At 39.5% G+C, this 13,533-nt stretch overlaps 1 protein-coding gene across 1 annotated transcript; it reads right to left on the reverse strand.

The window, feature by feature from the left end:
- Window positions 1–2,140: 2,140 nt before the first annotated feature.
- LOC104469307 (carbonic anhydrase 3-like) lies at window positions 2,141–13,448 on the reverse strand (the record flags this gene model as incomplete). Its single annotated transcript, XM_010083763.1, is given in 7 exon segments — window positions 2,141–2,222; window positions 2,224–2,243; window positions 3,450–3,605; window positions 5,988–6,053; window positions 7,955–8,047; window positions 9,975–10,093; window positions 13,260–13,448. Coding segments are annotated over 7 exon segments (725 nt in total), but the record flags the coding sequence as incomplete, so codon positions are not given.
- Between the last annotated feature and the right edge of the window lie 85 nt (window positions 13,449–13,533).

Consider the following 13,533-nt stretch of genomic DNA (forward strand, 5'->3'; position numbering starts at 1 on the left):
CAAGTGCAGGCAACTAATCAGGTTTTATTGCCCCAATAACATGAGGTTAAAACATCACAGTCAATGACTTTTAGGTAGAAAGACTCAAGCTCTTGTCTCAGTTATTTGTGTCGAAATTTTCTCAACACCAAGATCAACTGCATATGGCTATGTGAAGAAATTTTACATGTAAGACATAATACAGTAGAAAAAAAAGTTGCTTATGAGCTTTCTGTAGAAACATTTTTATCCATTGAGAAGATGTACAGATTCAGGAGTTTAAAGAAAATCTAAGAGGCTATTAAAACTAGTATAATTGCAAGTGCTGCACTCATAATATCAAAAGCTGATCTTCTGACAAGATTAAGCCAATGCCTAAACACTTGTAAATGGGATTCAATCAGTATTTTAGTTTCTGGTGACATTAACTTGATTTTTAAAATGAAACTGCTTTATACTAAGCAAAATACACTTCTATTAAACTGAAATATTCTCAGTGGGAATTCAGCAATTCTTCCAACATTTCTAAATTAATACAAAGGATCAAATTCTTCCCTCAGTTTCATTCCTGAATTCTCACTGAATTGTGCTGGTAGTAACAGCAGAGTTTGTCCAGTGTTGCCCATTCATTACTTCCCTGTTGGAACACCATTTTTTTAGTACAAGTGAAAAGTGAAATAGTGAAGGAGAACTGGGAAATGCCTGTTCTAGCCATTTGTAACCCTGCTTTTTTCAGACTTTGACATATCCCTTATAAATGTTGCTGTAAACATGTTTGTGGCAACATCTCCAGAGGAACGCCCTCTGCCACCTACTAATGAGTTAGAGGAATACAGAGAATCCAGAAGCTTCATTTGCAGGAGGCTTTATGGGCTACCTTTGAGCACTCAGCCTCCAGTATGTGCAATACTGAATAATCACCCTGATGGTGAATGTAACATCGCAGATCTTTACTCACATAGTCTGCATGTGGGTTCAACCTAGATGGTACTTGTGTCACGCTGTTCAGGAAGCATGCTGAAATACTAAGTTTACACAATGAAGAGCAGGGAAGATGTTTTAAAAGTTTCTGTCTGCCAGTGATTCCTTGCTCAGATAGTACGTGCAAGCTGATGTATCTCCCCAGAAAGTAACAGAGCTAAACAGACTCCACTTAAGGGTCTCTAACTACACAGAGTCACAACAGACAGACAGGTGACTTAACCTGTATTTTTTCAGTAGTGGGGAACACAAATGACACATATGGGTCATCCACAAAGACCCTCTCCCATATGCAACAAAATCCCTAATAGGTGAAATCCTTAATATGCAGACTAAGATGTCAAAAATAAAAAAAACAGGCAGAGCATCAAAACTAAAAATCCATCATCCTGGGAGGTGAGAGCAGCAGAAGAAAGGCCACTTCCCCCTCAGCAATCCTAAAGCTGCTGTATCAAATACAAGGCAGCATGCTACCAGCAGCACTCTGAATGGGTGAAGTAACAGCAGCAGTGAAAGAAGAAAAGATCAATGCACAGCAGCAGGACATGGCAAAGACAGCAAATGCAGAAATGACAGCAAGGTATCTTTTCTTCTTCACACACAGAAACTGAGTATGCCTGATTGTATCCCCAGAGTGCTAATCTAATCTTGAAAAATAAACTATTAACAAGAGAGCGAAGGAGAAATCCAGTATGTTAAAGAGGACATTAATCTTTGTATGTTCACACTGGAGGTGGGATATCTGAGGAAGATCACTACTAGAGATGCTGTAGGAACAGGCTTTTAACCTCCTGTTCATGTACTGTTGACCCACTGTTATTTCTGCTTTCCTGAACTACTGGTTCATTTTTCTGTCTTTACTACATTTCCTTTGGAATTAATTTTAAATATTGGAACTGAGACAATTTTTATTCCAAGACTACTTGGCAGAGAAGTGACACTATCAGAAATGCTGAGGCACTTATGGTCAAGAATCACGTATATCTCACATTTCCTTATTAAGGTTAGCATTTGCATACAGTATTTTTTCTGCTTTCAAAATTCAGTTTTACCACTTACAATTTCAAGCAGAGAAACACAGATCTGGGTCCAGAGGAAAAGCAGTGGACAGCAAAAACTAACTACACTTTGGAACACAGGGATTTTCTCACTTAGGTTCACCAGAGGGAGACTTGAGACTTCACTTGAACGAGGCTCTCACTATCCTGCCCTTCACAGGCTGAACTGGGCGCCAGTTATCAACCAGTGGGTTCACAGGTTCAAAGGCTACGGAGCTTCGCCATCTGCAAGGAAGAAAAATTAAAGTGTCCATGTGAATTTACCTGGAAGCAGTGTGGACCTTGAGCTGAACAAGCTCCGAGACAGAAAAGGAATTTTCTTATATAATGACAAGCATATTGATAGATATTAGTGGTAGAGATCAGTGCAGCTCAACAGCTAGCACTGTTTCTGTGGATCTTTATACTCTTCATCCACAGAACAGTGCATCATCTGACCCTTGCCTGGGCTTCTTTTGGATTTTCCCCTGCCCCACACTCACAATGTGGAAAAAGAGTAGGGGCCTCCTGTGACCCTCCTGGAGCTGGACTGCAGTCAAATCACTTGTGAAAATGTGGCTGCCCATGAAGGAGGATGCACATTTAAATCTATGCAAGGTAGTCTGATAGAAAAAGCTGGTCTGCAGAAGTTCATACTTTCTTCTGTAAGGCAGAGAACTGTATGCCAACTGGATTATCAAGTTCAGTCCTTAATTCAGTACTAGCCGGTGTTCTCCAAATTAATTTAAATTCAGTGTTGCTTTGTTAATTGTTACCCTTTCCTCAAAATGCAAAATAAATCTGTTCTGAAACTAGCCAAATCAGTAAACAGGCTATATCCCAATTTGTACTGCTGAAGCGGAAAATAGTATAAATAACCAACAGTTTTAAGTCAAGAACTAAAAAGAAGGTCACCTTATCCAGACTTGCTCTCTATTCTTTTTCCTGTGTAAATGCACATTTGAGCTATATGAACAGAATTAGTACATTAATTTGTATTAACATTCAGGTTTGCAGGTTCTAGATAGTTTGATCCTTCTGACAGCTTTTAGGAAGTCAAGATCTGGATCAGCAGTTTCTTAAACTGGGAAAACAGCTAAAGCTTTAGCCTCACTTGCCACTTAATGCTGAAGCACAGAGAGTGAACTGAGGCTGCTGTGATGGATGAATTTTGTGTCTTCAGAGCATTTCTGCCTACACAGGTTTTCAGGATCCCAAGAACATGCCTGGTGAAGTTAAGCCAGAAGGTGTCTAGGAAGAGAGCTCGATTCTCAAGGTCAGTTTTACAGTCCATTTCAACAGCCCATTCTGCAGGCTATTTCTCACAGTCCTCAGCTATAGCTTTCCTTATCAAAAAAGGCAAGGTAACACATGGCCTGCAAACCATCGCACTGACATACTGAGACACTGGTGAGAACTGGTAAAGGAGTAGCAGAACTAGCTGGAGTTTACCTGATCTGAGCTGACTTCAATTGGCTCCCTCAAGAGAATCCAAGTGATGCACTCCTCACAGGGGGGTGTAGTGAACGAACCATGGTAGGTCCAGTAATCCCGAGATTTGGGGAAAAGAATTGAAGGATCAAAGTGGTGAAAAGGAGCCTCTTTCCCCTTACAGAAACAAAAAAGAATTCTCTGCAGTGACTCTAGGGATATGCATCTTAAAAGACATCAGTATCTATGGTATTAAAAAGGCAGCAATTATATATCAAGATTCACGCAAGAGATCAATCTCCTTTTCTTCCTGTCAGGCATTTGCCCTGCAATTAATAATAACTGACATTTTGATTACATTAATAAATTTAAAAAAATTATAAACTGAATCGTGTGGGACCAAAACAAAGTGTTACATTTTTCTATTCTGGAATTATAAAAATTTTATTTTGGGTCACTTAGGATAAAAGGTAAAGGCTGCGGCACCACAGGTACTAGTACCCTTTTTATCCAGTAGAACAGTGGCCAGGCATTTATCCCAGATTTGTTACAGTCTTGTCCTCTATCTGAATTCAAAACTGCATCTCCTCCCAAAATTGTGCCCTAATTACATTGTCACGGTGACACTCTCAATCCTTTTGCTGGCACGATTACAGTTAGTGTGAAAAATTAAAATATTTCCTCAAAGAGTACTGGATCTTGAATGTCTAAAACTAAAGGTGATTATCAGACAAGACATCAGGTAACATTCTCGGAAAAGTTCTTCTTTTCCACTGAATAGGATACTCAAGAGAATATCTCCACAGAAGTATAATGTGACTTCCTTGTCTCCTCAGGGTGACAAGAACTAAAAAAGAAAGTTCCGTTCTCTGCTGGTATTTACGATGCAGTTCTGGAAAGCAAAATCTAATTTCTTCTCCCATCATGGAGAATCTTCTCTAGATGGGAACAGAGTATTACCCTACAAAATGCAATGGGAGGAGCTGAAATATTTTCATAAAAAAATATCAGTAGAAAGAATAACATAAAGACTCCAAATATATCTTCCTGACAAAATTATTCTGTAAGTTCAAGGTAAGTTTGCACACAACATCACAAACAAAATTGTGCTTCTTCAGTAAATACAGTACAGTGTCCAAGAAACAACTGCCTGTAATGTATCACAGCTATTGAAACTGTATGTGTGATAAATACGCTGGTGATACCATCCATCGATCTTTCCTGAAAAATATGTAATCTTGGTAAAACGTATGTGATGACAGGAAAGAAAATAAGACATAAAATACAAGATGGGCTGTTTGCATATGCGCCTATCTTTCTCTGCTTTTCTTCAACTGTTGCTTTTTCCAGAGAACATCTGTGTGTAGGAAATCAGACTTCTATTTTTTTTGCTGTTAGAAGACATAAAATCTGCGGTTAGGCAGTCTCAGAATGTAATAGATGCGGTATCACTGCCACCTTGTCATCATTATATGACACAGTGTTTCACAGGGTGATTGATCAACTTTTTATTAACTGTGACAAAGCTCTTCTGCCTGTAAATGGACAAAAAATGACCTTCAGTTCCCCAGCAGAAAGAGCTGAGTTGTATATGAAAACTAAGAAAAGGTTGAAAAAATTAGTATGACTCTGAGTGAACAGAGAGCAGATTTCAGGCTTAGACACGCACATCAGTGGCAGCACATACATACTAAATTAAATGCAAGAAATTCTGCTAAATTTGGAAGAAAATGCTAAAAAAGTTTGTAAAATTCAGTCCTGGTGATCTAGTGGTATGTTAAATGTCAAATTAAAAAAAGAGAGTTTTCTTTTAGCATCATTAGAATCATAAAGCTTATCATGAAGTAGAATTGCTAAGGTATACCTAGAGGTTAGGTTTATGCTAAGTAAGAATGTTAAACATCAATAGATGCATTATCACAATTTTCGGCAAAGAACTCTTCTGCGGTTTTGTCTATGCAATAGGTATGGACTTTGGTCCTTCAATCATTAATCAAACTGAAAAGCAGTTTAGAATAGGTTTGCAATGATAATTGTGCTAGTATCATCAGACGACAGAACCTAGGACTCGTGCAGAAACTGTACTGTGTAATCCCTTTTATAAATTATTTCAGTTCCATCTTGAAACTAATGAAGCTTTTATTCTCCCTTACACTGACTGGGAGCTTGCTCCATCATTCCTACCAGTTTCTTCTCATTTCATACTAGCTAAATTTGTGACTCAATTATATGCATTTGTTTTGGCCACTGCTTTCCTCAAATTCAAAGCTTTTAATTTCTTCTGGATATTTGCACACTAGCATATTTTTACAGAGCAGTATCAGTAAGACTATCAATTGTGCATGCAAGGATCGACACAAAATCCTCTACAAGAATACTTAGACAAGTGAGGAGTTATATATTTACTAAAGTAAAATAATGTGTCCTGCTCCACAGTCCAATATATCACCTCTGGTGCTACTGTTAGGTATCAGAATGATGCCAAAGAGAGTGAATCTGAACTGGTTTCTGCTTCTGCTGCTTTTCAACTACATTTTATCACCAAAATTGTTTTGATACCTTGGTCTTAATGTTATCAATTTCTTCAAGAATTCTCTTCATCTCTGGTTTGGGAGTTTTTCCAACCTGTAATGCAAAGCACAAGTCGTGTATGTTTTCATCATGTTCCACAGCATTTGAAAGAAATTCAGGACATCCATCTGTCAAGTTAGGCTGCATTACTCTCGGAACATCCAGTACAGACTGACAGAAAAGTAAGAGAGAGAGAGAGTGTGTGTGTGCATGTGCGTGCATCCATTTTAAAAGAATATCTGGAATAGCAGTATCAAGTAACTGGCTTTGCAAGTCAAAAATGCATTGAAGGGCTCTCGAAGGCACCTCCCGCTGTCTGAGGAACAAACTGCACACTCAGACAGCATCATCTACACCCTCCAGGGCCTAGCCCTTGGCTCCTGGTTTGAAAGCAATCCACAACCACTGAGACGAATGAGCACTCAGCAAAGTGTCGATAGTCTGAAGAGCTGGAGTTCCTGCAGACACTTCAAACATTCTGCAGCACATATGCAGTGAGATCAGACTTGATGTAAGACATCTGATGAGATTCATGCCATGACCTCCTCAAGCTATGGCATCACTTTATTGCTTGTGTTCATGACATTCAGCACCTTCAAAAGCTTTGACATGGCTCTGCATCCCAGAAGAGTAAAGACAGCATGCATAAGACATGCTGTTATTGCCAAGTCTTGTTCCAAAACAGATTAAATTCAATTCTTTAGGACATAATGCAATCTCTGTTTTACCAATATGCAAAAACCCAGTCATGGAACATGACAAACCCAGAGTGAAACAACAGCTCCTATGCCAAAGCGTAAGAAGGCAAAAGGGAAAGAAGGCCAGGGAAGACATAGTGATACTACTTACTTTTCTAGACCTTTTAGCTGAGCTTATAATGGTTAACAGGAACATAATGTTATGCTTTGTAAGTTGTGTTTTACAAGATAAAGCTTTAGCCCAAATTAGACCAAAAGAAATGACACAGGAAGAATAATTGAAGGACACAATCATAGGGGAGAACCTGGACAGATGCTGACCTTCAGTTTAAACTAACCACAAGGAAAAAAGGTCAGGCTGACTCACAGTAGAACAGAATTAAAATGACATTCATTCTAGCCTGTCCTGTGGCAAAATTAATTACATCCACTTGCTACTGCTTGTTTGAATGCAGCTTACTAGTGATAAGACAATAAAAGGAGAACTGTTCTCCGACACCATGTTCAAGCTGAAATGCCCACCTGCAGGTAAAATGAGAGACACATAGGTGAAGTTTGCATAATTTACCACTGTTAAATTGCCTGGCTACTAGTGTTTCTCAGTGCCCTAATCCACATGCAGATTTGATAGTAGGAACGCTTTCTGTCAAGTTTATAGAAAAATCAATTGGAAAATATTGGTACCGTATTATTTTGTTATGAAGCTGCTGAATTTCAAGGCTAAAATGTTCAGTGAACTTCTTTTACCATCAATTACGTCTTTTTGGAGCAGGTTCGTTGAACAGCTTTTGATTCCCAGCTTATGTAGGGATCAGCCAGAGACCATGGAAGGGAATCAGTCAACATAACCTCACTGACAGGCAGATGGAATACCTACTAGCAGATAAACAGTAGGAGGAAACACTCTTCCTGTGCAGACTGTCCTCCTCGCTCAGTGCACACCACAGCAAAGAGCTGTTCAGCTACCAGGGACAAAGTTAGCAAGTGTCCCAGGCTTGAAGCTGTGTGTCTCTTGTTCAATACCACCCATGATATGTGCCACTGGTATCACGAATGGTGTCAGAAGTCAGTTCTGAACAGGTTAGTAGATGGAATCTGGAGGGCCCAAGGACATATGTGACTTCGGTCTTTACACTGCTTTGAATGTTTTCCTGTAAAATGATACAGTGCAGGGAAAAACGATGGGAACGTTTTCCCTGGAACTAGAGAAAGATTAAAAATACAGAAAATGATGAAGACTGAATATTTGCCACTTACTTTCAGAAAAACACCCACAACAGCCACACCATCAGGTTGTTTCAAAGCTCCAGCAAAATTACCATGTTTTGGATTCCAGTGCACCATATGTAACTGAAAAACAATGAAACCTCAGTTATAAATGCAAGAAACCACCAACAGCACAATCTTAGAAGCTTTTAAATTAAATTAAGAAAAGTTTCCAGTACACAGGAAGTAAAGGAATGGACACAAAAAAATAAAACTATATGTAAGTATTTCCTATTGCTGTTCCCATGCTTCCATACGCTCACACTTTCTATAAAGCATCACTTTGCATTTACTTGAAGCATAAAAGAAAGAAAATGGAGTTTACCACACAACACATCTAAAAATTAATTAGACAATGGAACTACAGTTTAACCTAAGCACAGGACATGCACACATGCAGTGCATAAAACCCCTACTGACATGGACTTCATCTCAAAGTAGACTTTTAGATCTTCAGGTTATGCAGATATCAGCTCAAGGATTTACACTGGGCTGTATGCAGTGCATACATTATTATTTTGTATCTCTTACTACTTTTAGCACATTGCACTGTAAAGGAGTAGGCATAGTAACCTGGCATTTCTTTCTCATTTCTACTTTCCACAATGATCCGTTTTCAGGATATATTTCAAGTTTTTATATCTCCTTCCAGAAAATCTCTGTCTTCTACATATAGCATCAAATGCTGCAACCAACAGTATGGAATCTCAAGATTAAGTAGCATCTGGAACATACTACCATACCAAAAAAAAAAAAAAAAAAAAAAAAAAGGAGCCCGGTGCATACTTTGAATGTAAATTTTTAACATTTTTTTAAAAGCACAGTAATGTTTATCTAAAATAATAACTAAATAACTTGCTCTGAACATAAAGTAATGTATTGTTCTCTGTTTCTTTTCTCTTGAGGATAAGGATATAATTGCAAAGGATAAAGGTGGAGTAGCCATATATCTTTGCTTGCATTCTATCAGAATTTCACACATTCCAGGCTTTCTGCTCTTGTCAATAAGTACTGCAAAGCTTGTGTTTTAAGTAACCAAGAAATAGCTTGAGAAAGGAGAATTTGTCTGCTTAGTTGGCCACAGAAAGTAGAACACTAACACAGTTTGGCTGTGGCTAAGGTATAGAAAAAAAAAACCAAGCCATCACCCAAAGTCATCTCTGCAATGTTTGTGCACACTGACCCTGCAAAATATCTGCCCAAATTTTCTCCTACGATAGGGTGGGCAAAGCCGCTGTAAGCTCTGCACCTCGTGTATATTGGTGGAAGGCAGGGAAACACTACGGCGGACTTTTTGTGGGTGTAGGCATATATTTTGAGCCTATTCTCAAATAAGATGGAGGAAGAAGGCAACATTTGCTAGTAATTCACCAGCATTAATAGTGAGTTCAGTTGTATTTATTACCTGAAGAAGTCTTCAGGGCCTAGAGCAGCCATTAATTTTAGCAAATGTGGACAATAGTGCAGTAGTTTCATTAAAAAAAACCCCAAACATCTGTCTTCCACAGTTCCCAAAAATAAACACAGATTTTAAAGCACGGATGTTCAGAAACTAGAAGATACTCTTCACCACTCTTAATCAGTTTAAGGTGGATCTAATTTTGAATGTCAGTTTATCAAATGTGCTTTTAGTGAGTTTTTCTATTCATTAGCAATGCTTTCTGAAACTAACTTAGTAATTCAAGCTATACCAGAAATGGCTAAAGGCCAAAAAAACATCAGCAGAAAACAGATCTTTTTATTTTAAAATAACAGATCCCTTTGTCTCAAATATTTCAAAACCATTCTAAACTACCAGCAAAAACTCTTGCTTGAAGAAGCAAATTACATTTGTTGGCAGATGCAACTCATCCCACTGCACGCTGACGAATATTCACAAGTTTCATAGACAGATTTTAGAGAAAAATCCATAGCTAAACACTTGCAAAAGGGAGAACGGTTAATCTGTTCAGATGCACAATCAGTCAAATTCCAGTTAGTACTTAATACAACTATTAAAAATAAGTCCTACCTCTGCTGCATATTTCACCCCATCTATAACATGCTCAGAGCCATGGTCATCAGAGGAACCCCAATGCAAGTGAAGCTGTCGCAGCCGGTAGGCTCCCGTGAGTGGCCCACCTCTCAGCACTGCAATTGATAATCTGCATCAACACTAGCCTACAAGACGCCGACATACACATTTACTGACCAGGGACCCATACTTTAAAAGTGTGGAGCACCTCTTTTAAATCCAACTGATTGCAGCGGGAGTCACAACACTCACCAGTTTACAAGATTGCAGCTGAATTCTGTTACCACGCAGGAAGAGCCCTGTTTGATGTGAAGACTGGGGAAGCTGCTGTCAGCCAAGCACAGAATCAAACCCCAGCTGCCCAACAAGCCCCTTTTTCTCTTGGCCAGTGGATACACTACAGTTCCTGATGCAGAGAGAGAAGGAAGGTATTCACAGCTGATTCTTGTCAAGAAATGGTTTGTTGTGAAATGGTTGGTGATAGGACTGTGACATTAACACAAAGGTGCTTTGAAATGTCCCTCTAGTCCATGACTGGCATACCTTTGACGGTTCAGACAACTAAACAATGGCTACAGCAGAGTTTGCTGTGTTTAAAAAAAAAAAAAAAATCTATTTCTTGAAAGTGAGGGAAGAGAAGAAAGTTTAGGTCAAATGAGTTAGAAAAGTGTTCTTGAGCAAGCAAAAGTTATAGTCCACATTTAACATTGCCACTAATGAAACAAAAACCTGTTATTTCTGCTGTTCTTAGCCAAATAATGTCTGACAGCGTACATCACTTCTGACTTTCAAAACATCACACCTGCTCTTTCAGTTTGGGGATTCTTTTGAGCAGGGACTACTTAGAGGATAAGCTCTCAAGCATACTTTTCATTCGTTACCTAAGGCAGGAATGAGACATGTTTCCTTACACAGAAAGCTGATAATGCAGTTCACAACTGCAGTGCCAGAAGACCTTGTTTAAATAGCATTCAAGTTTGAACTTCCACCAATAGCTTTGAAGTTCAAAGTTAACATTGAAATAATATTTAAACCCTCTTGTGCCCAATGGTCTCAAATTAATTCTTGATATCATACATGTTGGAATACCTACACAGAGCAAGAGCTTTAACTTTGGAGTTTCTCTTTTTAGTCAGCAGGTGTCACAGCCATTGAGGGGCAGAAACAAAGCACTGTGTTGGGTTTTAGGCAGGCAGTTCCTCTTATTTTTTGAGTTTGTTCACACAGAAATAAATTATCATTACTAACTCAATACAGTATTGAGTAAGCCTTCTGTAGAAGCCTTCAGTGGAAAATACGTCACTTTATTATTATTAATATTATTGTTGTTGTTTTGCTTTTGAATGTAGGAAAAGTAAGGCATAAGACTCTAAGGCCCAAATCCTCACAAGTATTTGCTTCCACTTCACACTCGAATCAATGGGAGGCAGGAACTCTCAGGAGCTGAATTTATGAGATCTACCTACATTTACAAGCTAAATCAACATCAGAGTTGGAAACTCATTTAGCAGTCATTTCTTACAGGTGGCCCTTTTCAGAGCTCAAATACTGTGAAGCATTTGGAAACAGCACTTCATAAGAGTATACAGATCTTTCTAGCATAAAAATAAATCATTTTAACATTCAAAATTTTCCATGTGATTAGAGTAAAAAAAGGCTATGTTCAAGACAGATTTTTTTTCCAGTTTAAATTGGATCTGTGACTACTGCTTATCCTCAGCTGCTGCCACCGCCGCAGAAGCCAACAAATGAAGGCAACAAAATGTTTATGAAATGCTTTCTCATGTGGTTTTTCAGACCAGTCAAACATTGTCCTTGATTGCAATCAGACACATCCCTATGAAAGGCTTGAGTCCTAAACTATTGTCCCGCAGCCTGCAGAAAGTTAGTAACAGCAGCAGTGAGTGAATGTGCACACTGGGTGTCCAGAGGAACAACAGAGATGATGGGGAGGGGAGAGGCAGGGAGGGAACAGAGGGAAAATTTAAATTTAGAGAAAGGGCTGCACTAAGGGCTGCACTCTGCTTGGCCAAATCAGGGTCTTTCTCCAACACAATTCCCCAGGCAGATATGTTCTTGAGTAGCCTCTGTCTAAACATTTCAGCCTTTAGGAAGCTGCAAAGAAGACAGAGCAGAACTGCCATGTAAAAAGGTTCATAATCAATTTACTTCCATGCTTCCAGTCATGGCATTGATTTTATGCAGTGTTTGTGTAAGAGCATACGGTGTCATAACAAAAGCTCAATTTATGATTTGTCTGAGGCCACTGTGTAGAAACTGTGGTAATAAATACTAAATCATCATACAAATCCATAACAAAGATATGGTTCCTGTCCTAAATAGTTTAAATTCCATGTACAAGATGTGGAACAATAACAGGTAGTTGTAATGGTAAATAAAGGAGTCCAAAGGAACAATGAGCTCATCAAGATAAACAAGAGAGAGAGTGATCTCTCAATGTTCTGCAGATATATTTCATTAATTATAGAGCTTAGTAAGAACAAAATCCCAATAAAAATGCCATCAAAGCTGATGCAGGAAAGTACAATGGAAAGTAACTCTGTCCATTAATTAGATTGCTTTCCTTCTTGATAAAGAACTGATCAATACTGCATGCTCTTGAGATGTCTTTGTATTATATGGTATTGTGAATTTATTATTCATTTTGACTGTTGTGGCCCATCTGCATTCAGCACTACGCACGGATACAGCTCTGGAATCAGGTTTTGAACAATTTAACTCACAGATGCGAGACAGCTCTCTCTGAATTAAATAACAAAGCAATTTCACAGCTTTCCAGAAGCTCTGAAATGCTTATTTTCATAAATGCTATTTTCACAGTTTTTTCAGGCTGTGGAGCATCTTAAGATTTCCCAGACAAACTGAAGAAATCAAACCACAGTCAGTGGAAACACACGAGTTCTGTGTTCACGATGGGCCTCAGAGCAGGCACCAAACCCCTCTGGGTGACACTCACTGCCCTCACACAAAACCCAAGGATGGTGGGTCTGCACTGAAGGGGGTGGTTTGGGGAAAAGAAGCCCACCTTCCAGCTGAGTCCACATGCCAGGGGCACCCCTGCAGCTACAGCCTCCCTGTCCCACCTATGCTGAACCTGAGCACACCTGGCTCCACCGGAATGACTCCTGGGAGCACCTTTTTTACGTATCCAAATGACTCTGCCAGCTGGCAGAGGACAGGTACCACGGGATGCATTTGGATTCCCTGAGCTTTGCAGACCTCCATTCCTAACAAGTCCCAAAAGCCAAACCAAAAACCGACCTGATCGATCAAAAGTGTCGTCGAAGGAGGTGCGCCCGTTGTTCAGGATGGTTTTCGCTGCCCCGGGATCGTAACTGGCGTGCCAAGGGCCGAGAGAAGTGTCGTGCCGCACGTCTTTGCTGTTGATCTCAATGGGCGACTGCTTGTCTCCCTTGGCCATCGGGTAGTTTTCATGCCAGCGCTCGGGTCCTGAGGGAGAAAGGCAAGCAAAGGAGGAGAAAGGCAAGGAAATGTCGGCCCGGCTCAGCGCCAGCCCGCCCGGCGGCCCCGCTCA

This window comes from Pterocles gutturalis, unplaced genomic scaffold (genome assembly GCF_000699245.1).
Source record: "Pterocles gutturalis isolate BGI_N339 unplaced genomic scaffold, ASM69924v1 scaffold8030, whole genome shotgun sequence".
Classification (NCBI taxonomy): Eukaryota; Metazoa; Chordata; class Aves; order Pterocliformes; family Pteroclidae; genus Pterocles; species Pterocles gutturalis.